The following is a 14,436-nucleotide window of genomic DNA, read 5'->3' on the forward strand; positions in this document are numbered from 1 at the left end:
AAGAGGTATAAGTATTTCTCGATAGGCCCAATCAAATCTTGCTCCCTGTATTTCACAGAGCCGCAGAGCACCAGCACTATACTATCTCTCCGCCCGTCACCGTCCACTGTCCATTAAACAGCTTCAGCTTCACACGGTCGTTAAAAGGCACGGGGGGTCTTTCGGTCTGCAGGAGCCAGGAGCTCCATGTGTTCAGGATTACTGCTGGATTAATGGATGGAGAGAAAGAGAAAAAAGTCTTATTGAGGTCACAGGCCAGATGTCAGGATGATTACTGCTGGACCGGGACACAATTATTTCACTATAATGCGTGTTGGTGCATAAAACAGAGTTCAGAGTCAGACTTTGGTTGGGATTGTAGGCGTGGCTTAATATGCATCATCATTAAAACACAAAATGTTCATGTTGGATATGCAAATAGATTTAATAATTACAACAACAAAAATAATGGTGTCAAATAAACTCCATGTTCTCTCCTGTTATCTTGCCCCAATGTGCCCAAGCAGAAACCTCTGGTCTTGAAAACTGAAGCCAGTCCAGTGTAATTTATAAAAAAAAAAGTATCAAAGAGAATAAACAATAAATAGATCAAGAATAGTAACCAATGTGGTTTTTCATGATTAAAAATAATTTTGATTCTCGTCTTTATCCATGAATTTGTGTAATAATATGTTCTTGTTAGAGCTACGTGTCGCTCATCAGCAGGTATTAAGTCTCTGCTCGTTGTTTTTGTTTCATCAGAGGTCAAACTCCAGTTTCCTCTGGCCTCAAGCTGTGTCAGTGCCCTCTCCGTGAGGTTATCACAACACAACACTGGAAGGCACAGACGCAGTGATAACGGTTTATATCTCATGCTTCCTGTAATCTCCTCTCCGGATGTCAGTGTGTGAAACCTTTACAGGAGCGTCACATCATTTGCAGCTTCAATAACTTTTTTTTTTTTTAGTTCCCTCCTTCCCCATGTACCCGCTGTCTTCTGATTGGCCAGCTCTGTGAAAATCATGGCATCGTTTGCAGAAAAAGCCGTTTTAGCGCCCTCTGCAGACTCATCCTGGGACTGCTCCAACACGCGTTTGCTTCTTTATTGGAAACTTTTCCCACATTAATATGGAAAGTCAACATTGTAACACAATATGTGAGATTTAAAAAAAAAGGGGATCAGCATAACAGGTTACATCGTTACCCAGGTTCAAGTCTTTCCAACCAATTTGACCTCCTGACTTATCTGACCACATCTTTTGCTCCTGTCGTTGCCATAATGGCCACGAGACAACTTTGTCATTTTTTCTTAATGAAAAATATTAATAAATACTGTTGATGTCTTCTTCAAATTGGTATTGGCTTCAAATGTTGGTGTAAATAAAATAAAAAATTTGCGGCATCTTGGGTTTTGCTGTGAAGCCACTGAATCTAACTAAAGTTATTTTGTTGTTGTTGTTGGGCAGAGTTAGTCAAACAGGTTTTGTAACAAAGCAGCAGCAGGTGGACTTTGCTTGCTGGGCACAGAAACACTTCATCAGAAGCGTGGCAGAGTTTGTGTTGCTGCACGGCTGCGAGCAGGAAGATGAGCACCTTTAAGGTATCTACATGTCTGTTGCACCTCAGTCTTAATTTGCCGGATGGCTTCTGGAATCAATTTGTGCTTCACTTCTTGTTCCAGGTGTGCTCTGTTTTTGTGACTTTGACGGCGTTGCTTGTAGATGGTTTGACATCAGCAATCCCGGTTGATCGTGTAAGTAGCCTGACGAGACCCTGACGGGCGGTTACACAGGATCAGTGTGACATTTAACACACGAGAATGAATCTGCTGGTAATTCTGGTTCAACATGAAGATTTCTCTTGAAACCCTCCACAGGTCCCTCGTCAGACAGCAGTCACAAAGCAGGGTAGGAAGTGTGTGTGTGTGTGTGTGTGTGTGTGTGAGAGAGAGAGAGAAAGACCAAATGAATAATTGGCTCTATGTATCGCTGCTCTCACATTGGACTGATGTGTGGCTTTGTGACACAGGAGCTGCTGTTCTGTTCTTCGCTGCACACCAGGGCAGCTTGAGAGATATCAAGTACAACCCGATCATCTTTAACGACGTGGTGCTGAACCAGGGCTCTGGATATAATAATGGGACGGGACGGTTCACCGCGCCGGTCGCTGGCATCTACCAGTTTGTGTTTGCTGCCCAGCTCTGCCGGGGAGAGCACAACAACATATGGAGATTCATTGTGCAGGAGCAGAAGACGATGGACTGCCATGCCCAGGTACACAACACTCAACAAGTGTGATCAAGAATCCTGATAACTCCACTTAAGTAAGTCCACCTCGAAAAGATGAGAAAATGTTAAATATTAAGTAGTTAAAATATTAAGGAAATGGTCGTCTTGCCTTGGAAGACAAATAGCCACTTAAATTTCACAATTTATTTCAACCAATCAGATTCAAATTTTGAAGAATTGTGCAGTTTGGACCTCAGACGGTACATGTGACGGAGCAAAGAGATTCTTTTGTAACCCTCTAAAAGCTGCTCTGAGACCTTTAAAGTAAAGAGTGTGCCTGGGAGAAAAGAAAAGTATGGACGATGATCCTTAAAAGTGTTGTGCTCCACTCTTGTCCCAAAAGGTGTTCGATGGGACCACAACCCTAAACACCTGTTACTTCATGTATGAACTGGTGAAAGGGGACCAGGTGTGGATTCAGCAGGAGGTTGGGAGTTGTGCCTGGGCCAACAGGGTCTCCAGAACCATCACGTTCTCAGGCGCCCTGTTGGCCAGTGAGGGTGTGTCCACGCTGGGAGCGAAGTACGGCTCCAGGAACTCCTGTCCTCTGATCGCCGGGGGCAACAAGCTGACCTTGTCCAGTTCTGCAGACCTACGAGCGGCTTCGTCTGGTGTGGTCGTCACACTGCTGCTCTGCAGCCTCATCTTTAATTCACCGTGGTAGAGCTACAATGTTTGTTGAAGCTTTTTTTTTTTAATCTAAATTAAATTTCCAATAATGTTCTGTTAATCTTGTTGTGATTAAAACCTGTGCTTTCTTTTCCAACGATTCCTTTTCGTTGTTGAATGGGCTTGAGAGGCTTTTTCAGAAGTTTTTGAGATCATTTCTCTCCATCAATCTATGAAATAAGAATCATCCAACGACGTACCATAAAAGTGTGTGTCCCTACACGGTCAAAACAAAAAGATTCATACACAAATACAAATAAAATCATGTTTTTTTTAAGACGTTTTTGAATTTGTCATATTAAGTTTATATTTTTCTTGTGTCATGAGCATTAAACCAGGACTGTGCACTGGCTGTGTTGTAATAACACTGACTGTCCTGCAGATGGCAACTCCTGACCAGTTAAACACACCAATTCCAGCTAATTGTACAAAACCAAATACATCATAGACAAAGCTTCTTAAATTACATGATGAACTTGTTTCCTATTTTTGAAAGCTGTGATATTTTGTTGTAAGATACAGATGAAACAACATATTGTGTGTTCTACTCTTTCTGTTGGATGTAGGTCCTCAACTTTTTGGAGCCCTTTTTTTAGAAGTCAGAAAATAAAGGTTCAAGGTTCAAGGTTCTTTATTTGTCAATTCCAAAATATGTCAGACATACAGTGAAATCGAAATTACTCCCCCCCCACGGTGCAATGTAGATACGAAAAAGGTAAATAAAATAAAACAAGGTAAAAAAGATAAATAATATTTACATTAATAAACCTAAATGTGCAAAAGTATTAAGTTAAGTATATAAATTAAGTATTAAAATGACACTCCAAGCATGTGTCATGTATCTGGTGGGACTTTCATAATAGCCTACTGACTTAGTAAAGTCAAATGTAAGTTAAAAAGTCTTTACTGTAGTTTATTGGGGTATGTTATGTGGCCTATATCGATATATTTAGGTTTGAAGACATTTACATTTATGGTACATAATAAAATTGCAAAAAGAAAAAAAATGTATTTGATTATAGTATTATATTAATAATGTCTATATTATCTATTTTTTTCTTCTTATTTTCTGTGAAAAAATAGACTTTTTTAAGTTTAGAAGTGATACAAATATGTGAAATCCTGCATGTTTATTTCCATTCTAAGTAAATATACAGGTAATCACTTTTCTTTTCTTTTTCTTTTTTTACGTAATGACGTCACAGCAGCGTAAGCGATATTTGGCAGTTGAACTCTCGTTTCCTGCACGTGCAGAATTGTTTGATTTATTCGTCACGATGAAACTGAATTTGAAAGTTGGGAAAGTCGTTTCCTTTGTAGTTTCTGGTGTAATAGTAAAAGTGTAGAGTCGTTTCGTTTACTTTTGTAAACATATATTTATTTTTATATGGACAACAACGAAGACTAATCGGCTAACTCCCGATAGCAGAGATTGGGTAGCAGAGTTACCGCTAATGTCTCGGACACAAAGCGATGTCAAACGTTTTCTGGATGATGAGGACGGTGTGGAGGACTTTCTATCTCAATGAGCTGCCTGAATATTGTGAGTAAAAACCATGGACTGTAAAAATGACCTGTAATGTAAATCGACGTTTGTGCGTTTTTGCTACAGTTAACTCATGCTAACGTTAGCTCGACAGCTAGCTAGCAAGCAGTTCCGCGGTTTTGTTGCTGTTTCCATGGCAACAGACTCGGCGTTCGGGTTGTTTGGCTCGAAGCTGAATTATTTTAGTAAATAATCAACACATTTCTTTTGTGCTGACTTTAAATAAGGCTGTGATTCTTGTTTTTAAGTTTAGGTTTTTTTTTGTAGTGGTTTCCATGTATATTTAAATAAAAAGTTAGTTAAAAAGTTATTTTCAGAAAGAAACCCCAAAATCCCAATGGAAGATTTTTCGAGTCTTACTTTCAGTTGTAAAAGATGATTTCTTCTTCCTGTAAATATTTATAAGGAAACATTTCTGCACACTGTCTCACTTGAAATGGACTAAATTGCCAATACATTTGTTTTACAGTGTTCAAGAATTTGCACGCAATTTACATTGAAAAATGTGACTTTAAACATACATGTGTTTCTGAGTTACCTACATATCATTTAACATATTTTACATGTTTTATTTATTTGTGTGCATGTGCCCACAGACTCTATACCACCCCTGCATAATAAGTCTGTACCTCAGGTGGACAAAGTCTTGACAAACCACCACATTTAATGTATTATTGGTTTTCAGATACCAATATACCAATATTTTGCATCTTTTTTTCCCCCCAAATCCTTTGTACAAAGGTTCCTTACCTTTGACCTTGGAGTCCCCCTGATTACATCTGAGAAAAGCCAATATGAACCTAAAAGAGCTTCAATGAGCCTGAGCAAAACATGAAACATAAAGATAAGAAAGCATTTTTAAATGTATAATTCTCTCAGCTTAAGATATTACAGTTTGGTCTTCAATGATTTAAAGGGAATTTGTTGATCTGAAACGACTAACAAGTTATTTTCTTGGTTAGATCATAAATAGTACAAATTGAATATAGTTAGCATACAAATTTAAAAAATAGCTGATAAGTATTTGATGTTAAACATGTTTTATTCCTAATGAGCTGATAGTTGAGGTATGTTAGCGTTTAAGCATTTTCTAATGTACAGTACTGTCAGAATGTGGATTTTTCTGTTGAATGGGGAAGGTGATGTCTGAACAAAGCTGAGAAACTTCAAGAACCTCCTCAGAGATAGATGAACACCAGGCGAGGAGCCTCAGTGAGATAACCAACAATCCTCTGATGGGGGACTCTGAAGCTTCTTGAAAGTTCACTCTCGATTAAAAGAAACTCAGATTCCACAACAAACTGACCAAAGATATAATCGAAGCCACTGTTTTAAATAACATGCAAAATCACTCAAATATAACAACAGCTTTTCATATCTGACTATTCATTCAGGGCAGGCATGAACAAGGCATAATACATTTTCATGTTACATAATGTGGAGGAGTTGGACAGTTTGACGGACACGGGTTGCAAAGACCCCGTGTGTCATGTTTGATTCTCATCAGTGTTCTAAATTTATGCCTGGGATGGTTGAAGGTTTGGGAGGTGTAGTCCACGATAACACGTTGTGGTTTTTGTGGCTTTGTTCCTCGGTGTCAGAGGTAATCTAAGCGGTGCAGAATGGATGCGCCCTCGTCTTATCAGAACCAAAAATCCACAACACAGATGTTTTCCTGCCCACTTCTCGTCCAATCACACGCTCTGGGAGGAGAGAAGGGACGCTTTAAAAGTTGCGGCTAATGTCAGAGAGAGCAGGATCTACTGACTCACACAGAGAACTCCAAAGCAGGCATCATGGTTGAATGGACAGACTTCGAGCGTGCCACCATCCAGGACATCTTTGATAAGATGAACTATGAGGTCGTGGGCCCCAAAGCTCTCTCCAGGTGACGCATTCTTCTTTCTTATATATATTGTTTTAAATTTTGACTCATTGACTCTTTACAGTTTTTTTTCTCTTCTTAAGAAAACACATTTCTTCCCTTCATCTAACGCTGAGACGTTTCTGTTTGTACGCGTGTCCTCAGGTGTTTGGTCGTCTATCCTTGGACCCAGAGGTACTTTGGAAACTTTGGTAACCTCTACAACGCTGCTGCTATCATTGCAAACCCATTGGTTGCAAAACATGGGACAACAATCCTGCACGGTATGGACAGAGCCATGAAGAACATGGACAGCATCAAGGAGACCTACGCCGAGCTGAGCGTGCTGCACTCTGAGAAGCTGCACGTGGACCCCGACAACTTCAAGGTAAAGTGGTGAAAATGATCAAACCACGGAGACGCCTCGGGTTTCCTGTGTCGCTCATGTTTTCTGATGTTTGTTTCTCGCAGCTGCTGTCAGACTGCCTCACCATCGTGGTTGCTGCTCAGATGGGCAAAGACTTCACCGGTGAAATCCAGGCAGCGTTCCAGAAGTTTCTAGCTGTGGTGGTCTCCTCTCTGGGCAGACAGTACCACTAGAGAGCTGCGACAGAAGAACGACTCATGTGGAGCTCGTGTCTCAAAAACCAATAAAACAACGAGCAAATTCAACAACTTGTGTGTGTCTGTAATTAAACCTAAAAACATCCCTGTGTCTAAAAAAACAAATGAAATCAAAGTTTTTATGATTAAATTCATGAGGTAAAAAGAAACTTCTTTATTGGCTTCTCTTAATTATAGGGTCCATATTAAAATCCTGCTGTGTACAAAGCACTGAACAGACAGGCTCCTTCCTACCTCTCTGACCTTTGACCCCCACGTGTCCCGTCACGGTCACTGGGGTCTGCTGATCAGTCACTTCTGGTTGTTATGCTAAAGTATAAGGGGAGACCGCACCTTGGCAGGTGTAGCCCCTAAATTGTGGAACCAGTTACCCTCAGAGGTGAAGTTGGTACCCACGCTGCCCGGCGTGTTTAAATCACGTCTAAAAGCTTATCTGAATGCTTTGGTGTTCTTCGACCCAGTTTAAGAGTTTTTCTGTTCCATTTGTTTTGTCTTTTTATGTTTTCTATCTATTTTGTTGTAAAGCACTTTGGTCAACTCTGTTGTTTTTAAATGCGCTCTATAATTAAACTTGGATTGGAAAAGAACGGACTGATGTAGAAGTGAATTATCACCAGATGTGAAGTGTGGTTTGATAAGAGTGTCAGGTTTGTGAGTGAAACCTGGAACCAGAGTGACGAGGACTGGAGCCTCTGTACCAGTGGGGCTTAACTGGTATAACTGGTATAACTTAAATTACATAGGATTTATTTTTCTAAATCAATTTAGTGTTCAGTCTCTAAACTAATAAAACCTTTCACTGTTTCTTCTGACCAGAGGAACAAAGAGAAGGAGAAAAAGTTTCACATGAGAGAAGCTGGCAGTTTCTAACTTTTGAAAAAAAAACCCTGAAGAAATCCACAAGCTGAGACATGTTGGTCTGATGAAGTTGATCGAAGTTAACTTCATACAACAAGTGCTTCTGGAAATTTCTGACCTCTTTCACTCTTCATGCATCATGTTTGGTTTGTGAAGTTTTGACAGTAAACCCGACTCTGCTTCTCCAGAGTTTCTCACTTAAAAAAAACTGCAAAAATGTTCAACAGTCAGAAACGTTTCTGGTTGAGTTTCTTTGCATCAAACAGTGAACCCACAAACAGTCTATATGTTGAATTTCAAATCAAACACAGCACAACGTTGATGCTTTGTTCATGCATTTATTCATCATTATGCTCTGTGAACTCAGGCTGCAGCCTCTCTCATCTTCTCCTGCTGTTTATCTGTATTTCTCAGCCAGGGCCATAGCCAGACAGGCCAGGAACTTGTCCAAGGAGACGTGGACCTCAGGGGTGAATTCCTCGGGGAACATGGTGGCCATGACCACGAGGATGCAGTGGGAGAGAATCTGTGAAAAGAAGGTAATCAAATAGATGACACACAAGCAAGTGGAAATGTCCCCCCCCGAATCTGTTTCAAACTTTCGAGACATGAGCGGATGTTGTGTTTGAATCGGTTCCGGCTGCGTACCTTGAAGTTGGCGGGGTCCACACGCAGAGTGAAGGCGTGCAGCTCGCTCAGGTTCAGCAGACCTGCTTTAAGGTCGTCGATCTTGGACACGGCTAACCCGACTCCACCCATCACAGTTATTCCGTGCTTCTTGGCAGAGGGGGAGTTGGGACTCTGGTCCTTCCAGTGGGCAAAGTAGGTCTTGGTCTGGGGGTACACAGTCAGCATCCTGGAGGAAAACAAAACATTCATTGCCAGGAACAAGAAGAAATAAAGTTCATCAGCCAGTTTGTAAAAACATTTACCTGGCCAGAGCGTCGGTGCCGATTTCCTCCGCCTTCGGGGCCACTTTGTCCCAGTAGGCTCTGACTACGGCCTTGTCCTTCTCAGTGAGACTGGTCATCTTGTCTTTGTTTGACTGCTGTCGACTGTACTGAGGAGTCCTAACTGTGGAGCTTTTATACCCGACAGAGAGCGTGTGCACACCCTGAAACGCCCCCTCAAAGATGAAGGTTTGGGAGGTGTAGTCCACGATAACACGTTGTGGTTTTTGTGGCCTCTTTGAGGCGGTGAGGTTTTTGTTCCTCGGTGTCAGAGATAATCTAAGCGGTGCAGAATGGATGCGCCCTCGTCTTATCAGAACCAAAAATCCACAACACAGATGTTTTCCTGCCCGCTTCTCGTCCAATCACACGCTCTGGGAGGAGAGAAGGGACGCTTTAAAAGTTGCGGCTGATGTCAGAGAGAGCAGGATCTACTGACTCACACAGAGAACTCCAAAGCAGGCATCATGGTTGAATGGACAGACTTCGAGCGTGCCACCATCCAGGACATCTTTGCTAAGATGAACTATGAGGTCGTGGGCCCCAAAGCTCTCTCCAGGTGACACATTCTTCTTTCTTATATATATTGTTTTAAATTTTGACTCATTGACTCTACACAGTTTTTTTCTCTTCTTAAGAAAACGCATTTCTTCCCTTAATCTAACGCTGAGACGTTTCTGTTTGTACGCGTGTCCTCAGGTGTTTGGTCGTCTATCCTTGGACCCAGAGGTACTTTGGAAACTTTGGTAACCTCTACAACGCTGCTGCTATCATTGCAAACCCATTGGTTGCAAAACATGGAACAACAATCCTGCACGGTATGGACAGAGCCATGAAGAACATGGACAGCATCAAGGAGACCTACGCCGAGCTGAGCGTGCTGCACTCTGAGAAGCTGCACGTGGACCCCGACAACTTCAAGGTAAAGTGGTGAAAATGATCAAACCACGGAGACGCCTCGGGTTTCCTGTGTCGCTCATGTTTTCTGATTGTTTGTTTCTCGCAGCTGCTGTCTGACTGCCTCACCATCGTGGTTGCTGCTCAGATGGGCAAAGGCTTCACCGGTGAAATCCAGGCAGCGTTCCAGAAGTTTCTAGCTGTGGTGGTCTCCTCTCTGGGCAGACAGTACCACTAGAGAGCTGCGACAGAAGAACGACTCATGTGGAGCTCGTGTCTCAAAAACCAATAAAACAACGAGCAAATTCAACAACTTGTCTGTAATTAAACCTAAAAACATCCCTGAAACAAAATGAAATCAAAGTTTTTATGATGGTTAAATTCATGAGGTAAAAAGAACAGAATGACTGATCAAATAAGGGAGCGGTGAATTAAGTGTCTAAAAACAAAAAAAAGTCCCCGATGTGAAAAATCAAGTTTGAAAGACGCCAACGCAGCAGTGATGCTGTTTTAATATCCTAAATGTTTTTCTTATAATATCCAGAGATGAAACACCGACGCGGTCACCCCTCTAAAGCTTCACAGAATAAACGTCGTTAGTTTGAAACGTGAACAAAGCCTCTCTGTTTTCAGAGAGACAGAAGAAGCAGAACGAGAAAAAGAGTCCAAAACATAGAAACTGAAACGATCGCAGAGAAAATGAAATATAAGAATAATGTGAAAAGACACAGAAATACAACATGTAGGAAAAATAACCCAACTCTCCCCCACTGCATCTTAGACAGCCAAACATTTATTATAAGAATTTAAAAAAAATGAAATGAAATCAGAAACAAGCAGTTAAAACAGAAGCTAAAATATGAAATGACTTCTATTTAAAAAAAAAAGGGTAAAAGTGCCAAATTATTCTTAAAGTGAAACAATGAAAACATCTTTTACCAGATAAGTTTTCTCTCCTTATTTAAACTTATTTTATTTCAGTTCATGAATGTAGATCCTGTTTGTCCCGTCTGACTATAAGAGGACTGAATAAATCTAAAGAGGAAGCTCTCTGGGGTCCAGTCTCACGAGGAGAGCCACAATAATTAAAAATAAATAAATAAAAAAAGAAGCTCCATCCTAATTTCAATCAGCAATAATCACATTTTATATGAAAATCCCAAATTCTCACCAAAACATCTCAAAATCAACAAAAACACTATATTTTGTTTGTTGTTGCTTCATTAAGACTTTTCCTGTTTCTACATGTAAAACCTCCTTTGCTCACATTGAAAGTGAAGTTCTGCCATTAATGACCAACACAAAGTTAAAAGACCAAGAACTCGTCAACAAACAGAATTCAGTCAGCTTGAAATGCAGATGGGAGCCTGCAGAGGGAGCTAATGTGCTAACAATCATATCCTGGCCCCGCCTCTCTGCAGGCGGCTTGAGTGCAGTTTAATGTTTAGTAAAGGTGTGTGTATGTGTGTGTGTGTGTGTGTGTGTGTGTGTTTGTGTGTGTGTGTGTGTTTATAGGCTGTGAGTGTTTCTGTCCACATCATGTTTGTGTACTTGCTCTTTCCTTCACCAACACAAAGGAGACAGATGCAAATGTGTTTAACAGCGACGGTTCAGCGAGGTGCATCGAGTGGAAGATTAAAAATAAGAACATGTTAGTAAATGTATGCAAAAGAAAATCTACTTTTTATGTATTAAATATTCTTATTTTTTGCTTTTATTTGATAGGACGGCTGCAGACAGACAGGAAATGGTTTGGTGAGAGAGGAGGAGGAGGTCATCCACCAAACAGTGGCAGGTTTGTGAGTGAAACCTGGGACCAGTTTCTAAAACAGTGAACCCACAAACAGTCTATATGTTGAATTTCAAATCAAACACAGCACAACGTTGATGCTTTGTTCATGCATTTATTCATCATTATGCTCTGTGAACTCAGGCTGCAGCCTCTCTCATCTTCTCCTGCTGTTTATCTGTATTTCTCAGCCAGGGCCAGAGCCAGACAGGCCAGGAACTTGTCCAAGGAGACGTGGACCTCAGGGGTGAATTCCTCGGGGAACATGGTGGCCATGACCACGAGGATGCAGTGGGAGAGAATCTGTGAAAAGAAGGTAATCAAATAGATGACACACAAGCAAGTGGAAATGTCCCCCCCCGAATCTGTTTCAAACTTTCGAGACATGAGCGGATGTTGTGTTTGAATCGGTTCTGGCTGCGTACCTTGAAGTTGGCGGGGTCCACACGCAGAGTGAAGGCGTGCAGCTCGCTCAGGTTCAGCAGACCTGCTTTAAGGTCGTCGATCTTGGACACGGCTAACCCGACTCCACCCATCACAGTTATTCCGTGCTTCTTGGCAGAGGGGGAGTTGGGACTCTGGTCCTTCCAGTGGGCAAAGTAGGTCTTGGTCTGGGGGTACACAGTCAGCATCCTGGAGGAAAACAAAACATTCATTGCCAGGAACAAGAAGAAATAAAGTTCATCAGCCAGTTTGTAAAAACATTTACCTGGCCAGAGCGTCGGTGCCGATTTCCTCCGCCTTCGGGGCCACTTTGTCCCAGTAGGCTCTGACTACGGCCTTGTCCTTCTCAGTGAGACTGGTCATCTTGTCTTTGTTTGACTGCTGTCGACTGTACTGAGGAGTCCTAACTGTGGAGCTTTTATACCCGACAGAGAGCGTGTGCACACCCTGAAACGCCCCCTCAAAGATGAAGGTTTGGGAGGTGTAGTCCACGATAACACGTTGTGGTTTTTGTGGCCTCTTTGAGGCGGTGAGGTTTTTGTTCCTCGGTGTCAGAGATAATCTAAGCGGTGCAGAATGGATGCGCCCTCGTCTTATCAGAACCAAAAATCCACAACACAGATGTTTTCCTGCCCACTTCTCGTCCAATCACACGCTCTGGGAGGAGAGAAGGGACGCTTTAAAAGTTGCGGCTGATGTCAGAGAGAGCAGGATCTACTGACTCACACAGAGAACTCCAAAGCAGGCATCATGGTTGAATGGACAGACTTCGAGCGTGCCACCATCCAGGACATCTTTGCTAAGATGAACTATGAGGTCGTGGGCCCCAAAGCTCTCTCCAGGTGACACATTCTTCTTTCTTATATATATTGTTTTAACCTTTTGATTCATTGACTCTTTACAGTTTTTTTTCTCTTCTTAAGAAAACACATTTCTTCTTCCCTTCATCTAACGCTGAGACGTTTCTGTTTGGACGCGTGTCCTCAGGTGTTTGGTCGTCTATCCTTGGACCCAGAGGTACTTTGGAAACTTTGGTAACCTCTACAACGCTGCTGCTATCATTGCAAACCCATTGGTTGCAAAACATGGGACAACAATCCTGCACGGTATGGACAGAGCCATGAAGAACATGGACAGCATCAAGGAGACCTACGCCGAGCTGAGCGTGTTGCACTCTGAGACGCTGCACGTGGACCCCGACAACTTCAAGGTAAAGTGGTGAAAATGATAAAACCACGGAGACGCCTCGGGTTTCCTGTGTCGCTCATGTTTTCTGATGTTTGTTTCTCGCAGCTGCTGTCTGACTGCCTCACCATCGTGGTTGCTGCTCAGATGGGCAAAGACTTCACCGGTGAAATCCAGGCAGCGTTCCAGAAGTTTCTAGCTGTGGTGGTCTCCTCTCTGGGCAGACAGTACCACTAGAGAGCTGCGACAGAAGAACGACTCATGTGGAGCTCGTGTCTCAAAAACCAATAAAACAACGAGCAAATTCAACAACTTGTCTGTAATTAAACCTAAAAAACATCCCTGAAACAAAATGAAATCAAAGTTTTTATGATGGTTAAATTCATGAGGTAAAAAGAACAGAATGACTGATCAAATAAGGGAGCGGTGAATTAAGTGTCTAAAAACAAAAAAAAGTCCCCGATGTGAAAAATCAAGTTTGAAAGACGCCAACGCAGCAGTGATGCTGTTTTAATATCCTAAATGTTTTTCTTATAATATCCAGAGATGAAACACCGACGCGGTCACCCCTCTAAAGCTTCACAGAATAAACGTCGTTAGTTTGAAACGTGAACAAAGCCTCTCTGTTTTCAGACAGACAGAAGAAGCAGAACGAGAAAAAGAGTCCAAAACATAGAAACTGAAACGATCGCAGAGAAAATGAAATATAAGAATAATGTGAAAAGACACAGAAATACAACATGTAGGAAAAATAACCCAACTCTCCCCCACTGCATCTTAGACAGCCAAACATTTATTATAAGAATTTAAAAAAAATAAATGAAATCAGAAACAAGCAGTTAAAACAGAAGCTAAAATATGAAATGACTTCTATTATTTAAAAAAAGGGTAAAAGTGCCAAATTATTCTTAAAGTGAAATAATGAAAACATCTTTTACCAGATAAGTTTTCTCTCCTTATTTAATCTTATTTTATTTCAGTTCATGAATGTAGATCCTGTTTGTCTCGTCTGACTATAAGAGGACTGAATAAATCTAAAGAGGAAGCTCTCTGGGGTCCAGTCTCACGAGGAGAGCCACAATAATTAAAAATAAATTAAAAAAAAAAGAAGCTCCATCCTAATTTTAATCAGCAATAATCACATTTTATATGAAAATCCCAAATTCTCACCAAAACATCTCAAAATCGACAAAAACACTATATTTTGTTTGTTGTTGCTTCATTAAGACTTTTCCTGTTTCCACATGTAAAACCTCCTTTGCTCACATTGAAAGTGAAGTTCTGCCATTAATGACCAACACAAAGTTAAAAGACCAAGAACTCGTCAACAAACAGAATTCAGT

The 14,436-nt window shown here is 41.4% G+C and overlaps 6 protein-coding genes across 6 annotated transcripts; 4 read left to right on the forward strand and 2 right to left on the reverse strand.

The window, feature by feature from the left end:
* Positions 1 to 1,445: 1,445 nt before the first annotated feature.
* On the forward strand, positions 1,446 to 3,036 carry LOC306838524 (complement C1q-like protein 2). The gene is made up of 5 exons (XM_079366732.1): positions 1,446 to 1,579; positions 1,661 to 1,732; positions 1,856 to 1,886; positions 2,008 to 2,252; positions 2,611 to 3,036. Exons 1-5 carry the CDS (start codon positions 1,565 to 1,567, stop codon positions 2,929 to 2,931), a joined length of 684 nt encoding a protein of 227 aa, XP_079222858.1. The 5' UTR covers positions 1,446 to 1,564; the 3' UTR covers positions 2,932 to 3,036.
* Positions 3,037 to 4,345: 1,309 nt separating this feature from the next.
* Positions 4,346 to 7,021, forward strand: LOC306837945 (hemoglobin subunit beta-2-like). The gene is made up of 4 exons (XM_079365836.1): positions 4,346 to 4,479; positions 6,274 to 6,370; positions 6,512 to 6,734; positions 6,818 to 7,021. Exons 1-4 carry the CDS (start codon positions 4,410 to 4,412, stop codon positions 6,944 to 6,946), a joined length of 519 nt encoding a protein of 172 aa, XP_079221962.1. The 5' UTR covers positions 4,346 to 4,409; the 3' UTR covers positions 6,947 to 7,021.
* A 1,129-nt stretch (positions 7,022 to 8,150) lies between these two features.
* On the reverse strand, positions 8,151 to 9,118 carry LOC306837949 (hemoglobin embryonic subunit alpha-like). The gene is made up of 3 exons (XM_079365841.1): positions 8,761 to 9,118; positions 8,477 to 8,684; positions 8,151 to 8,354 (listed from the first exon to the last, which is right to left on the reverse strand). Exons 1-3 carry the CDS (start codon positions 8,856 to 8,858, stop codon positions 8,226 to 8,228), a joined length of 435 nt encoding a protein of 144 aa, XP_079221967.1. The 5' UTR covers positions 8,859 to 9,118; the 3' UTR covers positions 8,151 to 8,225.
* Positions 9,119 to 9,204: 86 nt separating this feature from the next.
* On the forward strand, positions 9,205 to 9,988 carry LOC306837947 (hemoglobin subunit beta-2). Its single transcript, XM_079365839.1, has 3 exons — positions 9,205 to 9,337; positions 9,478 to 9,700; positions 9,785 to 9,988. The coding sequence occupies exons 1-3, from the start codon at positions 9,246 to 9,248 to the stop codon at positions 9,911 to 9,913; spliced, it is 444 nt and encodes a 147-aa protein (XP_079221965.1). The 5' UTR covers positions 9,205 to 9,245; the 3' UTR covers positions 9,914 to 9,988.
* Positions 9,989 to 11,507: 1,519 nt separating this feature from the next.
* On the reverse strand, positions 11,508 to 12,533 carry LOC306837950 (hemoglobin embryonic subunit alpha-like). The gene is made up of 3 exons (XM_079365842.1): positions 12,174 to 12,533; positions 11,890 to 12,097; positions 11,508 to 11,767 (listed from the first exon to the last, which is right to left on the reverse strand). Exons 1-3 carry the CDS (start codon positions 12,269 to 12,271, stop codon positions 11,639 to 11,641), a joined length of 435 nt encoding a protein of 144 aa, XP_079221968.1. The 5' UTR covers positions 12,272 to 12,533; the 3' UTR covers positions 11,508 to 11,638.
* An 84-nt stretch (positions 12,534 to 12,617) lies between these two features.
* Positions 12,618 to 14,203, forward strand: LOC306837948 (hemoglobin subunit beta-2). The gene is made up of 3 exons (XM_079365840.1): positions 12,618 to 12,750; positions 12,896 to 13,118; positions 13,202 to 14,203. The coding sequence occupies exons 1-3, from the start codon at positions 12,659 to 12,661 to the stop codon at positions 13,328 to 13,330; spliced, it is 444 nt and encodes a 147-aa protein (XP_079221966.1). The 5' UTR covers positions 12,618 to 12,658; the 3' UTR covers positions 13,331 to 14,203.
* The last annotated feature ends 233 nt before the right edge of the window (positions 14,204 to 14,436 follow it).

The sequence above is a fragment of the Symphodus melops genome, assembly GCF_947650265.1.
Source record: "Symphodus melops genome assembly, chromosome: 17".
Classification (NCBI taxonomy): Eukaryota; Metazoa; Chordata; class Actinopteri; order Labriformes; family Labridae; genus Symphodus; species Symphodus melops.